Below are 20,979 nucleotides of genomic sequence, written 5' to 3'. Positions count from 1 at the left end.
CATGTGTAAGAGATTGTGCACTGCTTGTGATCCCAATATGAAGGACTTCTTGTAAAGACAATGCCTTGGGTCTAGGATGCTTGACAGTTCTGAGTGTGTTGCTGTGTTGTACATGTGTATTTTGCTTGAGAGTTTGCAAAGATTTGTGTGAAGCTTACTCACACTCTGTATTTACCTAGTGAGCATATAAGGCAGAGGAATCTATGAACATCCATTTAGCAAGTATGTGTCTGTAATAGTATATTAGTTCTTTTGTGTAACAAACCCACACCTTGACTTTATTCACACAGAAGAGATAAATATCTCTGTGTGTGTGAGAATGAGTATGTGATATCTCACATTTATTTACTCTCCACCTGCCTGAAACTGAAAGCTACAGAGTCACCTCCATAGGAAACATAAATTTCAGAGTTATTGGCAAACATTTTTCTGTGATTTGATTCCTCCAGCAGGGCCCTTGGAAGCCCAATATTTTTGACACTTGGCTTCTATTTTGTTCAATCCATTTAGAAATGAAAGACTCACATCTGGAATCACATTCTTTGACACTCAGACTTTATCCTTTCCACAATTAATAGCTTAGTTGCCTCGGGTTTGGCTGAGGTGATTCTCAGCATCCAGTGCTCTTACATGGGATCATGCTAATTGCTGACAGATCTTGTCCGTAGGGTGCTTAAAAAGCAAGGCATATCATAAGCCCTTAGCAAATTGTAGCCTCATGGAGACCCAATACCATGACTCTCCATGTCCTAATTGAGCAGGGGAAATTTTTTTTTTGTATGAAAACAGGAAAATAAAGCCCATCCATAAGATCTGTCTCAGTGCACCACCTCTAGGTCACATACTGTCTCCTCTTCACTATTGAGCAGTTTCTCATCCACCTCTTGACACACTGGGCTGATGGAATCAATGTACAACCCATGTATTTTTCCCTTCTGTTCACATTGCAGCTCCTGGGTGTCATTAGGAGCTCTTGTTCTCCTGCAGGATATCTGTGAGATCCTGGGCTAAGTCTGACCCTGCAGTTTTCAGTGAGAAGCCTGTGCTTGGCAGGAGGGTCAAGTGCCTGTTCCCTCCTTATACCCTGTGAACTGAGTCAGTTAACAACCCCAAGCAACTCCTTGGTCTGGAACAAGCATCTGCTGACAGATTCTTATATAGTGTTAATGTCAATTTCCTCTCCAAGGCATATTTTAACATTTACCTTTTCACTTTTAACATTTCACCTTTGCCTCTCTATCCCCCCATAAAAAGAATTGGGTGGATTGTCTGTAGTGAAAAATGATGGTAAATATCAATGTTTGAGACCAGCTTCCACTATGCAATCTATGTGAGAATGGTTAAGTGATTTAACTACTCCTTTTTGTAAAATGAAAGGAAAAAAACACTGTTCTCTGCCCCCCAGACAGAAATAAACAGTGATAGTTTGAATGATCTTGAAGCCACATGAAAACCATAGGCAAACTAAAGGTTGGCAGGATTATGAGTTTGGGCAGTTATCTCAGGAGAAGGGCTTCTTCAAATCCCAAAATACTTCTTAAGGTCTTGCCTACTTGCCTAACTAAAGAGAGGGAGGAAGAATAGAGTCATAGGATCAAAGTTTCCAGTATGTATTTAAAAGCATCAGAGAGAAATGTGACTAGAGCTGTTACTAACTCTATTATCATGGTCATTTCCTACTCCTTCTGAGTATGTTGATAGGTAAGTTTTGTATTTTTTAAATTTTTTAAGTCTGCATATGGCAGTTCCCGGGCTAGGGCTTGAATCAGAGCTGAAGCTGCTGGTCTACACCACAGCCACAGCCACACCAGATCTAGCCCTCTCTGCAACCTACACCAGAGCTCATGGCAATGCTGTATTCCTAGCCCACTAAATGAGGCAAGGGTTCAAACCAGTATCCTCATTGATATGATTTGGGTTCTTAACCCACTGAGCTACAGTGAGAACTCTAAATGGTGAATTTTAATAGCACCTCCCTCCTAGGACTCTTGAAAAGTTCAGTGAGGCAATGATTGAAAAATGTATTTGTCTACCATTGTGTTCATTTTAAGTGTGAAGATCAATATTTGGAAATAGTGCTGGTCAATCAGGAAACTGACTTCTAAGAGACACCCTAAATCCTTCAGGATCTCTCAGCTCTCAGACCCCATCATAGATATCAGGTGTCTTCCTAATGATGAATATCCAGATCTGTGCCAACTTGGAGGATCAGATGTAAATGGAAATAGATGGAGGTCCATGCACTGAAGTAAGGATTATTTCTTGGCAAGAAGGTAAAAATGCATAAGACAAGTTCGAGTATGGAAATTACCCCAGTGATATGATATGAGCTCAGAAATTCACCTGAAGTGTGTAAGAGCTCAGATAACTTAACATAAGTTTTAGGTCAGCTTCTTGGTGCGTTAAGGTGACCACCTCATAATACTATTTTATTAAATTCCTGAACTTGATACTTTTGGTGGGGCTGTACAGATTCTCTCATAAAAATAATGTATGCAATTTTGGTGTTATTTTATGCAGGAACGTGTTCTTAGATATTAATGCCTAATGAATTAGAATCCTTTTTTTAACCTCTCTGAAATTGTGATGTTTGCATCCTCACATTATCCAGGGACAACATGAGGCCAAGAGTGATTTAGCATCCCAAGTCCTAGAGTGAGAAAGTGGTAGGACCATAATCATAACAGAGAACGTGGCTTCAACTTCCCATCATAGTTAGTCCTTGGTCTGGTGTGTGTTTGAGGGATAGTCTCATGAGAGATGTCCTCTTTGTTGTATATACCCTTCTATATTCAATTAGAAGATTAGTGTCAGAAACATGGTTGATTACAAAAAAAAAATGAATTTCCTGGTTTTCCTCAAAAGGAATCATGGTGAATATGGAAGGTGTGTCACTTGCTTTGGCAACACTAGGTGATAAAAGAAATGAAGACATTTATCCTTGTTCTCCACTAGAAGCTGAGAGACCAAGTGTGGTGGCCAAAATCCTGAATTCAATGTCTCTGACATTTCCCACTCACCTCCTTCCCCAGCAGACAGGAGAGGAGCATGAAGAGAGAGAACCAGAGCAGCATGTCCAACTTCCAACTCCTGGGGCTCCCCATTGTGCCAGAGCAGCAGGGCTTGTACTTTGCCCTGTTCCTGGGCATGTACCTGACCACGGTGCTGGGTAACCTACTCATCATCCTGCTCATCAGGCTGGACCCTCACCTCCACACCCCCATGTACTTCTTCCTCAGCCACTTGGCCCTCACGGATGTCTCCTTTTCCTCAGTCACTGTCCCTAAGATGCTGATGGACATGCAGACTCAGGATCAATCCATTCCCTATGCAGGGTGTTTAACACAAACATACTTTTTCATATTTTTTGGCTGCACAGATAACTTTCTTCTTGTAGTGATGGCCTATGACAGGTATGTGGCCATTTGTCACCCTCTACACTACACAATAATTATGAGGGAGGAGCTGTGTCTGTGTCTGTTGGCTGGATCCTGGCTCCTCTCCTGTGCCTATGCCCTGACCCACACTCTTCTCCTGGCTCAACTGTCCTTCTGTGCTGACAACATCATCCCCCATTTCTTCTGTGACCTTGATGCCCTGCTTAAGCTGTCCTGCTCAGACACCTCTCTCAGTGAGCTGGTCATATTCACTGCAGGGTCTGCTGTTGTTATTTTTCCATTGAGTGGCATCCTGGTCTCTTGTGGTCGTATTGGGTTCTCCCTCCTGAGGGTCCCCTCTACTAAAAGGCTCTGCAAAGCCTGGTCCACCTGTGGCTCCCACCTCTCTGTAGTGTCTATGTTCTATGGAACAATGATTGCCCTGTACCTTTCCTCCTCATCAGGCCAGTCCCATGATAAGGACATCATAGCTTCTGTGATGTACACAGTGGTCACCCCCATGCTGAACCCTTTCATCTACAGCCTGAGGAACAGAGACATGACATTGGCTCTTGGGATTCTTTTCAGAAATATCCACATTTTTGTCAAGTGAAAATCACCTAATCACATTCTTACTTCATTCACTACCCTTTCCTTAAAAACTGTGTTTTGAGCACCCATGTGTCTAGCATTTTTCCTCACTGTCCTTAAAATTTTCATTGTTATTTGATCAATCTCTCTCACTTAGGTCACATTGATTGTCCCTTTATTCCTCCATAACCCTAAATATGTCATTACCCATCAGACACATTCAAATTTTCATCTTCAAATCATCAAACACCTTTGTGTATTTATGTAAGTGTGTTTAAATTTTGTTTTTTTAGTGTGTTATATTATTATTACTTTTGGCTATTTTACAGCTTTTTAAAGTATATATATATTTAAGCATTCTTATGATCATCTATTTGTCCTTAGTTTTCAAGTATTTACTTCATTAATTTATTAATTTGAAGTGTATTTGCCAAACAATGTTGTGTTAGTTGTAAGTGTAGAGCGAAGTGATTTCAGTTTTAAATATGTTATATACTACATATATTTTTCAGTTTTTTCCCTTATATATTATTAGAAAATATTGAGTATAGTTCCACATTCTATACAATTGGTACCTGTTAGTACCTATTTTACGCATAGAAGTGTGTATAAGTAAACCCCAAGTCCCTGAGTTGTACCTCTGCCCTTTCCCCTTTTGGTAACAGTAAGCTTGTTTTCTATGTCTGTGTGTCTAATACTGTTTTGTGTATAAGTTCATTTGGATCATTTTTTCTTAGATACCAAATATAAGCAGTATGATATGATGTATGTTTTTTTTTTCTGTCTAGTTTACTTCATTTACTATGATAATCTCTAGCCCCATCCATGTGGCCACAAATGGCATTATTTCATTCTTTATTTGACTGAGTGCCTATTCTATTAAATACATGTACCACTTCTCTATCATTTATCTGTTGTAGGATATTAATGTTGCTTCCATGTCTCGGCTTCTTGGCTTCCAAATCTACAAACATTCAGTTATGATTGTATTGTTTACTTTTAGGAAACTCCAAAATGTTTACCTTTTCAATGCAGTATCAAGTTAATAAAAGTATAACTGATCATTTTCTATGTAGTGATTCTACCTGTTGCACTTAATTGTGTGTATCTTTGCACATTTAAATAATGTTTAGTTTTGTTTTCTTACGTTTAAAATGTTCATAAGAATATTTGTTTGAGCTACTGGAAAGATTTAATTTGAAAGTGAATATAGGAGTTCCCATCATGGCACAGTGGAAATGAATCTGACTAGGAGCCATGAGGTTGCAGGTTTGATCCCTGGCCTCACTCAGTGGGTTAAGGGTCCAGCATTGCCATGAGCTGTGGTGTAGGTCCTGGATGTGGCTCAGATCTGGCATTGTTGTGGCTCAGGCATAGGCCTATAGCAATAGCTCTTATTAGACACCTAGCCAGGGAACCTCCACATCCTGTGGGTGTGTTGCTAAAAGGACAAGACGAAAGACAAAAAAGAAAAAAAAATAAAGTGTGTTTTAAACCCTTGGAAGAGTGCCTCAAGTTATCAATATTGACTTGGATGCTTGGATTGGACATTTTTTATAACAGGGGATTCTAAGGGACTCAAAACAGGTAGGGTGAAGCAAATTACACTGAAAGCCCATGACATAGCTTCAATAATTCTCTTCAAATGTAAGGAGCTTCATATCCTTTTTAAGATGTGCCTCTTACTTTGTGCCCTTTTCCCATTTTCATCTTAGCAAATTACAGAGGTTTGACCCTTGCTTGATATAAAGATATGAACTTGAACAGAGAGACTTCTCAGTTCTTTTTGACACTTTTGTACTCAATATGGGACAAAGCAGTTGTTCAATAACTATTTATTGAATGAAGAATGAAAGTCCATTGGTTTATTTGGAAAAAGACTTGCTTAATGTGAGTGATTGATATATTATTGGAGCCTTGACAATTTCCTTCTCACAGTGATGGCTTATGACATGTAAGTGAACATTTGTAAGCCTCTCCACTACAGCACCATCATGAGGCAGGAATTGTATGTGTTTTTAGTAGCTGGGTCCTTGTTCCTCTGTTGTATCCACACCCTGTTGCACAGTCTCACCTTTGTCCAACTGTCTTTCTGTGCTGACAAAACCATCTTCCACTTCTCCTATGACCTCACTGCCCTCCTGAAGTTGAGCTATTCAGACCCTCCCTCAATGAGCTTGTCATCTTTACTGTGGAAGGAACACTTTTCTTCCTGCCATTGTTTAGCATCTTGGGCTCATATATTCATATTGGGACAAGTTCTGTGGGTCTCTTCCACCAAGAGACTCTTTAAAGTTTGTTCCACCTGTATCTTTCATCTCTTTGTGGTGTTTATACTACAGGACCCTTGCTAGTGTTTTCTTGTTCTCCTCATCTTGGGACTCCAATGACAAAGACATAACTGCTTCTGTTGTGTATGCAGTAGTTACTCCCATGCTGAACCCCTTCATCTACAGCCTCAGGAACAGAAATATAAAACAGGCCTTAGAAATATTTGTCAATAGGGCTAACTTCTTGAAGTGACAATCAGTAAATCCTCATGTTGTAGCCATAAGCACCATAAGATTATCTCCTAAAATTATCACAAGTTTGGCAACTCTGTAAATTTAAATGAAATGCATTCAGCCATCATATATAGTGATAATATGTCAATAAGTTCCAGTCTGTGACTTGCATTGTTAAATATTCTTGATCTTTAATTTTTTCTTCTTCTTCATCTAACTATATGTGAAAAATCCTATACAAAATATGTCACATAATTATGATAGGGGTTTTATCTTTCTCTCCTTTTAGATATATAAGTTTCTGCTTAAATATTTTTATGCATTGTTATTGAGAACATACCAACTCAGCATCATGTTCTGCTCCTTGTAGAGTGGTTCCTTTCAATAAGATGTACTGAAATTGGCTTGCATTGGCTTCAAGCTGGTTGGGAACATCTCTTTTTAACTCCAAAGTCAATGACACCTTGCTGGTGAACTGAAGTTAGCCATGATGGGATTAAAAACACTATGGAAATTGGCAAATGCTACAACATCATCCTCTCCTATGACAGGGAGCCTTTTCTTATTCACTCAAGAGAACACCACTGCATTTATAGTTGAAGGGTGATTTCTCTTCAGCATGTCTCCTACCCTCACATCTCATTTACTTCCTCTGATATGTGTTTAGATATACCAACTTTCTTTTAGTTAGTGTTTACATGTATTTCTTTTCCACAACAGTTTAAACTTTCTTATGTCCATATATCTGGAAAGTGTTAGTTATTTGCTGTGTAAACTTGGGTTTTGCTCTTTTTATGTAAGTTGACAATCATTGTATTTCTGAAGAATTTGATCTATTAACATCTCATATAATCAGAATGTATTTGATTTTTTTTTTAGTTTATTTTTTATTGTTATTTCCCCACCACACTTTTTTCCCACACTGTACAGCATGGGAACCCAGTTACACATACATGTGTACATAAATTTTTTCTCCCATTGTGCTGCATTGTAAATATCTAGACATAGTTCTCACTGCTACACAGCAAGATCTCATTGTTAATCAATTCTAAAAGAAATAGTTTACATCCCTTAACCCCAAGCTCCCAATTCCTCCTACTCCCTCCTCCTCCCCCCAGGCAACCACAAGTCTGTTCTCCAAGTCCATGATTTTCTTTTCTGTGGAAAGTTTCAGAATGTATTTGAATTTATGTTTTCCATGTTTCTATATGTTTTCTAATTGAGACATCTGATTTTGTATTTATTCTTGCTTCCCTTTATAATTTGTCACTCTATATCCTCAACATTAACTTATCATTTATTATTATTATTTTATTCTTCTTCTCTGTGATTTATGTAGAGATTATGACTTGCTTTTTCTTAATTTTTTTTTGTGGTATAATGTACTACACAACATGAAATTTGCCATTTTAACCATTTGAGGTATACATTTAGGTGGCATTTAATACATTCATCACTGCTATTTTCTTCTAGGGCTTCAAAACTATGGAATATCAATGCATTTGAGTACTTCACAGCTATGAAAAAATAATGGCAAATATAGCTATGAATCAATATGGAAGGATTTCCAAGTTATATTAAATGGAAAAAAAGCAATGCATAAAAGAGCATGTATAGCATACTACTTTTTATGTGAGAAAGAAGGGAAAATAATATATACCTGTATCTTCCCATTGAGAAGAAGTAACACATGAGGAATCAATTTGAAACTAATTAGATTGCTTACCTATAGGGCATGGGGTGGGAATTGGATAGAAAAGATGGGGAGATGAGTCCATTTATTTGTATAGTTTTCACTGTGTTCTCTTTTACCTAATAAAAAATAAAAAGAAGGTGATGGAAATTAAAAATATAGAACAGAACAAAAAATTAGCATAGCTCTGTTTCAATTAATAACATAATCAGACTAATGGGAAAATAAAGTAATTAAGTTGTTTTTGAACACTGAATTTTCTCTATACACTACTCTCACAGCAACTAAAAATGGTAAGCACATTTTTTGGTAAGCAAATTTTTTGAGCTGAAGTTTGTTCATCATTAACAGTGGTTTGCATTTAAGATTCTGAAATTACATATAGTCAAAGATTTAGTAAATAAGTACCCTTGTCCTGGAAAAGAGAATAACCCCTGAATTGGGGAAAGGTGCTATGTACATGGAAAAAGAAAGGCTAGAAAGAACTCTTTGGTTCAAACTAGAATTGAAGCTACAGGCTTGAACTCATGTGTTGTAATGTGTGTTAACAGTTTGAAATTATACATCAACATCTGTCCGGTTCCCATCCCCCATTCTTTCTTTCCCACTCCTGACTCATCTGCTAAGGATAAGCATCTCTTTAGTTTTCTTGCTTCTAGTTTATACATACTGTGATTTTTCTATATATGTTTCCTGGCTATATTCTCTGAGATGACTTAGAATTCTTGTAATGAACAAACACACATAATGCCAAATGTGCATGAATATTAGTCTCCTCTAAGGGAAACCAATGTTACCCAGAAAAATGGCTTGTTCTAGGGCTGGGGCGGACATGTCAAGGCCAGGGAAATTTTGCTGAGCTTGAAAATGGAAATTACTCAGTGAATCATGGGGACACAGGAGCCAGCTTGATGGGGCTCCCACTGGCCAAATCTGGAATAATTAGAGCTTCAAAATGAATAATATTAGTAATGGGTTACAACTCAGAGAATAAATAAGAACTCGTGAGTCCATAATGTTATAAATAAGTCAATAAAAAAAGAATGTGGAGTAAGAGGAATTTCCTTCCTTTAGAGAATACAACTAATAAACATAGAGGTAATGATCAAATTAGAAAATCACCATGTGGCCACCACCTTTACTATAGTACATTCAATATAGGGGTCATCAATGGATGTTAGATACAGTGGATGAAGTTGTATTAAGAAAGGTGTATTGGTTATATAGTCTCAAAATAGCAACCAAATGATACTTAGTTTATTACAAAGGTTAAAATGGTAAGTTACTGTAGAGAACCTGGCAAACACCACCTTAAGCAATTGATAAAGGATAAAATCACTAGTAATTGGATTTTTTTTTCTTTTTAGGGCCACATCTGTGGCATAAAGAAGTTCCTCGGCTAGAGGTAGAATGGAAACTGTAGCTACCAGCCTACACTAAAGTGACACTAGCAAGGGATCCTAGCCTCATCTGTGGACTACAATATAATCTGTGGCAATGCTGGAAAGTTAACCCAATGAACAAGGCTGGGGATACTAGCCAGGGTTCATAATCCACTGAACCACAAATGGATCTCTGAAGAACACAAATTCCTAATGAAAATTTTGTGATTTTTTGAAAAAAAATATATATAAGGCTGATGTTTGGTATTAACTAGGAAACATGGGTAAAGCCCTTAGCCTAGGACCCAAAAGTTCATAAAAATATTCAGCATTATGAATGATTGTTTGAGGACAATTCCAGCACTAAGCTTTTTTACTACCTTCTTCATTGAATTATAATTTGCAGGAACTGTGTAGCTCAGACCGTAGAGCATCAAACTTTTAATGTGAGTGTCCAGGTTCAAGCCCCCATCCAGGTGCTGTTGGAAATATTGTTTGGAAATAATATTATGTTAATTTCAGGTATATTATGTGATGATTTGTAATTTTCATAGATTTAAAATAATCACAATTTTGAATCCAATAACTGTCTCTATATGCTTTTACAGTATTATTAATCATATTATTTATGGTGTATATTCAATCATGATGGTTTCTTTTGTTCCTCTTCATCCACATCACCTATTTCATCCCTCTCCCCCAAACACTGTTCCCTCTAACAAACACTGGTTTCTTCTCTGTATGTATATGAGTCTGTTTTCATTTGGATTTGTTGATTTGTTTTTTGATTTTTTGACTCCAGATATAAGTGAGATACCATGATATATACCTTTGTCTCTTTGCCTTATTTCACAAAGCGTAATAGCTGCTGGATCCATCCATGTTGTTGGAACCTGGCTGTGAACTGTGGGATGCACTCGCTTATGACCACATTGTTGCCAATTTAATTCCCCAGGACAGGATGGCACAGACCATTGTTTTCACTGTTGGGGATTCACTTTCATTTTTTTGTGTGTGGATATCCAGCTTCCCAGTACCATTTTTTGAAGAGACTCATCTTTCTCCATTGTGTGTTTTTAGCTCTATTGTCAAAGATCAGTTGATCATATATGTGAGAGATTCTCTCTGGGCTCTATATTCTGTTTCATTATTTTTATATGTCTGTTTTTATGTCAGTAACATACTGTATAGAGTTCTAAAGATTTGAATTATAGTTTGCAATCAGGAAGTGTGATGCCTAAAGTTTTGTCTGTTGACAGATTCCTACTCAGTGTTAATGTCAGATTCCTCTGCCAGGCATATTTTAACATTAACTTCTTCACTTTTAACATTTCACCTTAGGCTCTCTACTCCCCATAAAAAGAAACGAGTGGGTGGTTTGTAGTGAAAAATGATCCGAAAATCAATGTTTTAGACAAGCTTCCACTATGCAATAATTATGTGAGATGCTTTAAGTGATTTCACTACTCCCCTTGGTAAAATACAGGGAAAAACACTGTTTTATACTTCCTGGCCAGAAATAAAGGATGTTGGACTTAATGCAATTGAAGGCATATGAAAACCATTGACAAACTCAAGGTCTGCAAGTATGAGTGTGTACAGTTATCTGAGCAGTAGGACTCCTTTAAATCCCCCAATATTTCTTCTTAAGGTCCTGCCTATTTGTCTAACTAAAGATTGGGAGGAATAGTAGAGTCACAGAAGGAAAGTTTCCAGTATATATCTAAAAGTGTGAGAAAGAAACTTGACTTCAGCTGTTACTAAGTCTATGGTCATGCTCATTTCCTACTCCTTCTGAGTATGTCGATAGTACAGTTTTATATTTTTTTCAATTTTTTCATTTTTTTAGGGCTGCACCTGTGGCATATGGCAGTTCCCAGGCTAGGGTTCAAAAAAGAGCTGCAGCTGCTGGCCTACACCACATCCACAGCAATGCCAGATCCAAGCCCTGTCTGCAATCTACACCAGAGCTGAAGGCATCACTGTAATCTTAGCCCTCTGAGGCCAAGGTTCAAACCAGTATCTTCATGGATGCGATCCTGATTCTTAATCCACTGAACTACAATGGGAACTCCCAAAAGTGACGTTTTAATAGCATCGCTTCTAGGACTCTTGAAAAGTTCTGTGAGGCTATCATGGAAAAATGTATTTGTCTGTCATTGTGTTCATTAAGTTTCCATTATTATCAGTGTACAGATCAATATTGGGAAATAGTGCTGGTCAGTCTGGTCACTGACTTCTAAGAGACACCCCAATTCTTCAGTATCTCTCAGACCCCATCTCAGATCTCAAGTGTCTTCCTAAACATGAATATCCAGATTTCAACCACCTTGGAGGATCAGTTGTAGATGGAGATAGATGGAGATACATGCCCTGAAATAAGGTTTATTTCTTGGCAAGAAGATAAATATGCATTAAGACAAGTTCAAGTGGGGAACTTAGCACAGTGATAGGATATGAGCTCAGAAACTCACCTGAGGAGTGTGAGACTCAGACAAGTTAACATGAATTTTAGGTCGACTTCTTAGTGCTTTATGCTGACCACCTGATAATACTGTATTATTAAATTCTTGAACTTGATAGTTTGTGGATGGTATACAAATACTCTCAAAAATAATGCATGCAATTTATGGTGTTTATTTTATGCAGTAAAGTGTTCTTTGGTATTAATGCCTAATGGCATAAAATCTTTTTTGTTAACTCTGTGAAGGTGTGACATTGGCATCCTCAAGTTACAGAGGGACAACATGAGGCCAATAGAGATTTAGCACCCCAAGTCTACAGTGAGAAAATGGTGGGACCAAAATCAATCAGGGAATCTATCTTCAGATTCATTTAGTTAGTCCATGGTCAGGTGTGCCCTCGAGGATTAGTCTCCTGAGCGAAGAGGTCCTGTATGTCATATTTATCCCTCTAGGTCCAATTAGTAGCTTAGTGTCACAAACATGGTTGATAAAAAGAAAAAAAATGAACTTGCTGGTTTTCATTTAAAGTAATCATGGCGAATGTTGAGGTTGTGTCACTTGCTTTGGCAACACTAGGTCATGAAAGAAATGCAGTCATTTATTCTTTTTCTCCATGAGAAAGTGAGGGATGTAGCATTGTGGCCACAACTGGAACTTCAATGTCTCTGATATTTCCCACTCAACTTCTTCCCCAGAAGACAGGAGAGGAGCATGAGGAGGGAGAACCAGGGTGGCATGTCTGAGTTCCTCCTCCTGGGGCTCCCCATCTGGCCAGAACATCAGGGGTCTTCTTTGCCCCATTCCTGGGCATGTACCTGACCACAGTGCTGGGGAACCTGTTCATCATCCTGCTCATCAGGCTGGACCCCACTTCCACACCCCCATGTACTTCTTCCTCAGCCACCTGGCCCTCATGGATGTCTCCTTTTCATCTGTCACTGTCTCTAAGATGCTGATAAACATGCAGACTCAGGATCAATCCATCTCCTATGCAGGGTATATAACATAGACATATATTTTATTATTTTTTGTTGGTATTAACCTTCTCCTTGCATTGATGGCCTATTACAGATATGTGGCTATTTGTCACCCTCTGTAATATGCCATCATCATGAGGGAAGAGGTGTATTTATCTGCTGTCTGGATTCTGGCTCCTGTTTTATGCCGATACCCTGACCCAAACCCTCCTCCCGGCTTAACTGTCCTTCTGTGCTGACAACATCATCCCCCACTTCTTCTGTGACCTTGTTGTCCTGCGTAAGCTGTCCTGCTGAGACACCTCTCTTAATGAGCTGGTTGTATTCACTTCTGGAGCTGCAGCTGTCATTTTTCCATTGAGTGACATCCTGGTCTACTGTGGCCCATTGGGGACTCCATCCTGAGTGTCCCCTCAACTAAAGGGATTTTCAAAGCCTTGTCCAGCTGTGGCACCCACCTCTCTGTGGGATCTCTATTCTATGGAGCAATTATGGCCATGTACCTTTCCTCCTCATCAGGCCAGTCCCATGACAAGTATCTCATTGCTTTTGTGCTTTGCACACTGGTCACCCCCATACTGAATCCTTTCATCTGTAGCCTGAGAAACAGAGATATGACATTGGCTCTGGGGATACTTTTCAAAAAATATAACTTTTTTGAGAGAAAAAAAGTGAAATTCACCTAACCATGTTCTTATTCCACTCACTCCCCTTGTTAGAAAATCCTTAGGAATTTATCTTGGTCACCCTTGTCTCTAGCACTTTTCCTAACTGTCCATTGCATGGTCATTTTTATTTACCTTCACACAATATGCAAAAATAAACAAAATTTCTTAAAGACTTAAATGAAATACAAGACATCATGAAACTCCTATAAGAGAACATAGGCAAAATATTCTCTGCACCAACCTTACAAATGTTTTCTCAGGTGAGTTTCCCAAAGCAACAGAAATAAAAGCAAAAATAAACCCATGGGACCTAATCAAACTGAGAAGCTTTTGCACAGCAAAGAAAACCAAAAAGGACACAAAAAGACAACTTACAGAATGGGAGAAATAGTTTCAAATGATGTAACTGACAAAGGCTTAATCTCAAAAATACGTAAGCAACTGATACAACTCAACAGCAAAAAAGCCAGCAACCCAATAGAAACCTGGGCAAAAGACCTGAATAGACATTTCTCCAAAGAAGATATATAGATGGCCAACAAGAACTTGAAACAATGCTTGACGTCACTGATTATTAGAGAAATGCTAATCAAATCTTCCGAGGTACCATCTCACACCCATCAGAATGGCCATCGTTAATAAGTCCACAAATAACAAATCCTGGAGCAGGTGTGGAGATGGGGGAAACCTCTAGCACTGTTGGTGGGAATGGAAGCTGGTACAACCACTGTGGGGAACAGTATGGAGCTACCTTAGAAAACTAATACATAGAATTACCATATGACTCAGCAATCCCACTCTTGGGCATATATCCCAACAAAACTTTCCTTGAAAAAGACATGCACCTGCATGTTCATTGCAGCACAATTCACAGTAGCCAAGACACGATACAACCTAAATGTCCATCAACAGATGATTGTATTAAGAAGATGTTTTATATGTATACACAGTGGAATACTACTCAGCCATAAAAAGAACAAAATAATGTCATTTACAGCAGCATGGATGGAACTAGAGACTCTCATACTAAGTGAAGTAAGTCAGAAAGAGAAAGAAAAATACCATATGATATCACTCATATCTGTAATCTAATATCTGGCACAAATGAACCTTTCCACAACAAAGAATATCATGGACTTGGAGAACAGACTTGTGGTTGTCAAGGGGAAGGGGGAGAGAGTGGCAGCGACTGGGAATTTGGAGTTAATATATGTAAACTTTTGCTTTTGGAATGGGTAAGCAATGTGATCCTGCTGTATAGCCTCAGGAACTATGTTTTGTGACTTGTGATGGAGCATGATAATATGAGAAAAAAAGAATGTGTACATGTATGTGTGACTGTGTCACCTTTGCTGTGCAGTAGAAAATTGACCAAACATGGTATACCAACTATAATGGAAAAAATAAAAAACATTATTAAAAAAAAACAATGTATACATGTATCTGTATGTGACTCACTATAATGTACAGTGGAAAAAAATTATATTGGGAAATAACAATGAACATAAATAAATAAATAAGTAAATAAATAAATAAATAAATAAATAAAAATTAACCCCCCCAAAATAAATGGTCATTGTTATTGAATCAATCTCTTTCCCTTCTTGTCCATTTATTTTTTCATAAGCCTAAATATGACATTACCCACAATGCACATTCAAATTGTGGTCTTCAAAGCATCAAATGCCTTTGTGTATATAAGTAAGTGTGCTTAAATTTTGTTTTTTTAATGTGTTATATTATTATTACATTTCACTTTTTACAGATTTTTAAAGTATATATATTTAAATTTAAGTCTTATTATGGTCATCTATTGGACATTGATGATTAAATTTTAATTGATACATGAATTAATTAATTTCAAGTATAGTTAACTTACAATGATGTGTTAGTTTCAAGCGTAGAACAAAGTGATTTCAATTTAAAATGTTATATACTATATATATATATCAGTTTGTTCTTCCTTTTATGTTATTATAAAATATTCAGTTTATTTCCACATTTTATGCAGTTGGTACTTGTTAGCTACTCTATTTCATATATAGCAGTGTGTTATGTTAATGCCAAACTCCTAATTTGTACCTCCCCCTTTCTCCTTTGGGTAACTATAAGTTTGTTTCTATGTCTGTGAGTCTTTTTCTGTTTTGTGTATAAATTCAATTGTATCATTTTTTTAGATACCACATATGAGCAATATCACATGACATTTTTTTTCTGTCTGGTTTACTTCATTTAGTATGATAATCTCTAGCTACATCCATGTTGCTACAGGTGGCATTATTTCATTCTTTATAGGGTTGAGTGCTATTCTATTAAACATGTGTACCACATCACCTTTATCATTTATCTGTTGAAAGACATTAAGTTTGCTTCCATGTCTTGGCTTCTTGCCTTCCAAAGCTACAACATTCAGTTAAGATTCTATTGTTTATTTTTAGCAAAGTCCCAAGTGCTTATCTTTGCAATGCAGTATTAGGTTAGTAACCTACATTTGATGGTTTTCTGTGCTGTGATTCCACCTGTTGCAGTTACTTGTGTGTATCTTTGCACATTTATATAAAGTATACTTCTGTTTTGTTATGGTTAAAATGTGTAAAATAATATTTATTTGGGTAGTTCCCGTCATGGCTCAGTGGTTAAGGAGTTCCATTCATGGTTAATGAATCCAACTAGTTTCCATGAAGTCGTGGGTTCAATCGATGGCCCTGCTCAATACATTATGGATCTGGCATTGCTGTGAGCTCTGGTGTGGGTCACACATTTGGCTTGGATCCCAAATTGCTGTGGCCATGGCATAGGCTGGCAGCTACAGCTCTGATTCAATCCCTAGCCTGGGAAGTTTCATATGTGACTGGTGAGGCTCTAAAAAGACAAAAAGACAAGAAAGGAATATTTATTTGGACCACTGTGAAGATTTAATTTGAAAAGTGTGTGTATAACACTTGAAACAGTGCCTGGAACTATTGACATTGGATTGCAAGTCTGGATTGGACATTTTCAAAATAGGGGATTTTAAGTGACTCAAAACCTGTAGGCTGCAGCGAACTATATTCAAAGCCCATGACAGAGTTTCAGTAACTCTCTTCAAATGTAAGGAGTTTCATATCCTTTTTAAGAGGAAAGGAATAATTGACACCTCTTACCTTTTTTCCCATTTTCATCAGAGCAAATTACAGAGATTTGAGCCTGGCAGGATGAAAAGTTGCAAACTTGAACCCAGAGCCTTCTCAGTTCTGTTGACTCCTGTGTACTCAATATGGGACAAAGCAGTTGTTCCTTAATTTTTTATTGAATAAAGAATGAATGTCCATTGGCTTCTTTGGGAAAAGACTTCATCAATGTGAGGGTTTGATGTATTGTTGGAGCCAGAATTGGAAAGACTGATGCATTCACCAACAATTAAAAGAAATAAAGGGAGAGTAGCAAAAATTAAGACTTTTCATAGAACAGAGGACATGACTATAATCTTATGGCATGTCCATTGACATTTCCCACTTTGCCAACTCCCAGCTGATGCAAGAACAGCATGAGTAGGGAGAACAAGGGCAGTGTGTCTCAGTTCTTTCTCCTGGGGCTCCCCCATCTGGCCAGAGCAGCAGGGCATGTTCTTTGCCCTGTTCCTGGTCATATACCTGACCACCTGCTCATCATCCTCCTCATCAGGTTGGACCCTCACCTCCATAAACCCATGTACTCCTTCCTCATCTCTTGGCCTTCACAGATGTCTCCATTTCAAATGTCACCATTCCAAAGATGCTGGTGAACATGCAGACTCAGCAACAATCCATTCCCTATGCAGGTTGCATTTCCAAGATATATTTTTTTCACACTTTTTGTTTTCCTGATAATTTCCTTCTCACAGTGATGGCTTATGACAGGTATGTGACTATTTTGTCAGTCTCTCCACTACAGCACCATCATGAGGCAGGAACTGTGTGTCTCATTAATATCTGGGTCCTGGTTCCTCTGTTGTATCCATGCCCTGTTGCACACCCTCCTCTTGGTCCAATTGTCCTTCTGTGTGGACAATACCATACCCCACTTCTTCTGTGACCTCCTTGCCCTCCTTAAGTTGAGCTGTTCAGACACCTCCCTCAATGAGCTGGTCATCTTTCCTGTGGGAGGAACACTTTTCATCCTGCCTTGTTTTAGTATCTTGGGCTCCTATATTCACACAGGGCCCACAGTTTTGAGTGTCTTTTCCACCAGGAGACTCTTTAATGTTTGTTCCACCTCTGGCTTCCATCTCTTTGCCGTGTCTTTATACTGTAGGACACTTGATGGTGTTTATATTTCTCCTCATCATGGGACTCCAATGACCAATTCATAACTGCTTCCATCGTATATGCAATAGTCACTCCTGTGCTGAACCAATTCATCTACAGCCTCAGGAACAGAGACACAAAAGAGTCCTTAGAGATATTTGTCAATATGCCTAGCTTCTTGAAGTGACAATCAATAAATCCTCACATTGTAGTCATGAGCACAGTGAGGTTATCTTCTAAAATTATCATATTGTTGTCAACTCTGTAACTTCAAATGAATATGCATTCAACAATCACACACAGTGTTAATATGTCAGTAAGGCCCAGTTTTTTCTTTCATTGTTAATGTTACTTTATTTTTCTGCTTTTTCATCATCTTATATGAGAAAAATCATATGCAAAATATGTCACACAATTATGATTGTGGTTTTTTCTTTTTCTCCTTTTAGATATGTCATTTTTTCTTATGTATTTTTTATACTATGTTATTGAGAATATACTGATTTAGCATCATGTTCTGCTCCTTGTGGACTGATTCTTCTCTGTAAGATGTGCTGAAATTGGCTTGCAGTGGCTTCAGGCTGATTGTGAACATCTCTTTTCAACTCCAAAGTCAATGACACCAAGCTGGTGGATTGAAATCAGCCACAATGGGCATAATTACACCATGGAAATTGGATAATCCTGAAAAGTAATGCTCTCCTATGATAGGGAGCCTTTTCTTATTCATTGAACAGCACATCATTGTGTTTATACTTTAGGGGAAATTTCTCTTTAGACATGGCTCCTACCCTCACATCTCATTTACTTCCTCTGATATTAGTTTAGATATACAGCTTTCTTTTAGTTAGTGTTTACATTATTTCTTTTCCACAATTAAAATTTCTTATGTCCTTATATCTTTAAAGCGTTAGTTCTTTGCAGTGTAAAGTTGGGTTTTGGTCTTTTTTTGTCTTTCTCTGTTTTTAGGGCCACATCCATGGCACATGTTGGTTCCCAGGCTAGGGGTCCAATTGGAACTGTAGATGCCAGCCTATGCCACAGCCACAGCAATGCAGGATCAGAGCCACATCTACAACCTACACCACAGCTTACAGCAACACTTGATCCTTAACCCACTGAGTAAGTCCAGGGATTGAACCTGCATCCTCATGGATGCCCATCAGGTTTGTTAACTGCTGAGCCACAGTGGAAACTCCAGGGTTTTTTTCTCTTTATGTAGGTTGACCATCATTGTATTTCTGGAAAATTTGACATATTAACATCCAATATAATCACAATGTATTTGAATTTCTGTTTTCTACATTTCTATATGTTTTCTACTTAAGACATCTGATTTCATATTTATTCTCATTTTCCTGCATCCTTTTTGATCAATAAGATATATATTTTGTTATTCCATATCCCCTCCATTAATTCCTTAATCATTCATTATTATTTTGTTATTTTTTTCTGTGCTCTAAATAGAGATTTTGACTTGCTTTTCCTTATTTTTTTATTATGGCATAATGTCCTACCCAACATGATATTTACCATTTTAACCATTTGAGGTATACAAGTAGCTGGTATTTACTACATTCATCACTGCTATTTAATCTAGGGCTTTAAAAGTAAACTATAGAGACAATGCATTTGAGTACTTCACAGCTATGAAAAAATTATGGCAAAGATACCTATAAATTAATATGGAAGGTTTTCCATGATATATTATTAAATGGAAAAAAGCATTGCATAAAAGAGCATCTATACCACACTACTTCCTGTGTGAAAAAGAAGGGGAAACAATATATATATGTGCCATCCCATTGAGCAAGAAACACATAAGGAACAAATTTGAAACTAATGAAACTGATTACATACAGGGGTTGGGGTGGGAATAGGACAGAAAAATGTTGAGATTAGTATATTTGTAGTGTTTTGACTATGTTACCTTTTACCTACTAAAAAATAAAAAGAAGGTGATGAGATATAAGGCAAGTAGAATAAAACAAAAAAATGAGCCTAAATATATTTTGAGTTAATGTCATAATCAGACTCAAGAGGAAAATAAATTAATTAAGTCATTATTAAACACCAAATTTTGTATACAAACCCTCTCATAATAACTAAAAAAACTGTAATCACATTTTTTGGTAAGAAAAATTTTTGAGCCAAAGTTATTTTGTTATTAACAGTGGTTTCAGTTCAAGATTCTGAAATTACATGTATTCAAAGATTTAGTGAATAAGTAAACTTGCCCTGGAATAGAGAATGACTCCTGAATGGGGGAAAGTTATGTTGTACATGGAGAAAGAGAGGCTAGATAGAACACAACGGTGTCAAACTAGAATTGAAGGCACCAGCTTGAACTCAAGTGTTGCAATGTGTATAAATCCACTAAAATTAAATAGCAACATCTGTCTGATTCCCATCTACCATTCTTTCTGCCCCACTTCAGACCCATTTCCTATGGGTAACATTCCTTTAGTCTGCCTGTTTCTAGTTTCTACATCCTTGTTTCCTTGATATATGTTTCCTGGCTGTATTCTCTGAGATCACTTAGAAGCCTTGTAATGAACAAACACACATAATGCCAAATTTGACTTTTGAATATCAGTGTCTTCTAACAGGAACCGAAGTGACTTAAAAAATGGCTGATTCTAGGGCTGGGGCCAGGACACAACAAGACCAGGGAAATATTACTGAGCTTGAAAATAAAAAAGTACTCACTGAATCAAGGGGACATAGAAACCAGTAAGACAGGGCCCCCATTGGCCAAATCTGGAATAATAGGAGCTTCAAAATGAATAGCATCAGTAAAGTCTTACAACTTAGAGAATAAATATGAATTCATGAGTCTGTGATGATAGAAATACATCAATGAAAAAATGAATGAATATGGAGTAAGGGGAAGATCCTTCCTGTAGGAGACTACAGCTAATCAACATAGAGGAAATGATCAAATTAGAAAATCACCATGTGGCCCCCACATTTGCAATAGTTTTTTCCATGTACGAATCATCAATGGATGTTTGATATAGTGGGTGAAATTTTATTTAAAAAAGTGTTTTGGTTGTA

At 37.5% G+C, this 20,979-nt stretch overlaps 1 protein-coding gene and 3 pseudogenes across 1 annotated transcript; all 4 read left to right on the top strand.

Moving 5' to 3' along the window:
• The first annotated feature begins 3,048 nt into the window (after positions 1-3,048).
• Positions 3,049-3,990, top strand: LOC106509256 (olfactory receptor 1J4-like). Its single transcript, XM_021082262.2, has one exon. It carries the CDS (start codon positions 3,049-3,051, stop codon positions 3,988-3,990), a length of 942 nt encoding a protein of 313 aa, XP_020937921.1.
• A 738-nt stretch (positions 3,991-4,728) lies between these two features.
• On the top strand, positions 4,729-6,491 carry LOC146407240 (olfactory receptor 1J4-like; annotated as a pseudogene).
• Positions 6,492-12,895: 6,404 nt separating this feature from the next.
• Positions 12,896-13,675, top strand: LOC146407239 (olfactory receptor 1J4-like; annotated as a pseudogene).
• Positions 13,676-17,183: 3,508 nt separating this feature from the next.
• Positions 17,184-18,109, top strand: LOC106509254 (olfactory receptor 1J4-like; annotated as a pseudogene).
• The last annotated feature ends 2,870 nt before the right edge of the window (positions 18,110-20,979 follow it).

The sequence above is a fragment of the Sus scrofa genome, chromosome 1 (assembly GCF_054392235.1).
Source record: "Sus scrofa isolate SSC_HxYL_T2T_F1_AM1 chromosome 1, Sscrofa_HxYL_maternal_Yorkshire_Landrace_v2.0, whole genome shotgun sequence".
In the NCBI taxonomy this organism is placed as follows: domain Eukaryota; kingdom Metazoa; phylum Chordata; class Mammalia; order Artiodactyla; family Suidae; genus Sus; species Sus scrofa.
The sequence above is the reverse complement of the archived record's forward strand: the minus strand, read 5'-3'. Positions and strand labels throughout refer to the sequence as shown.

Bases quoted from the DNA above. Each gene is read 5' to 3' on its own strand.
- LOC106509256 (XM_021082262.2), top strand. From the start codon at position 3,049: ATGAAGAGAGAGAACCAGAGCAGCATGTCCAACTTCCAACTCCTGGGG.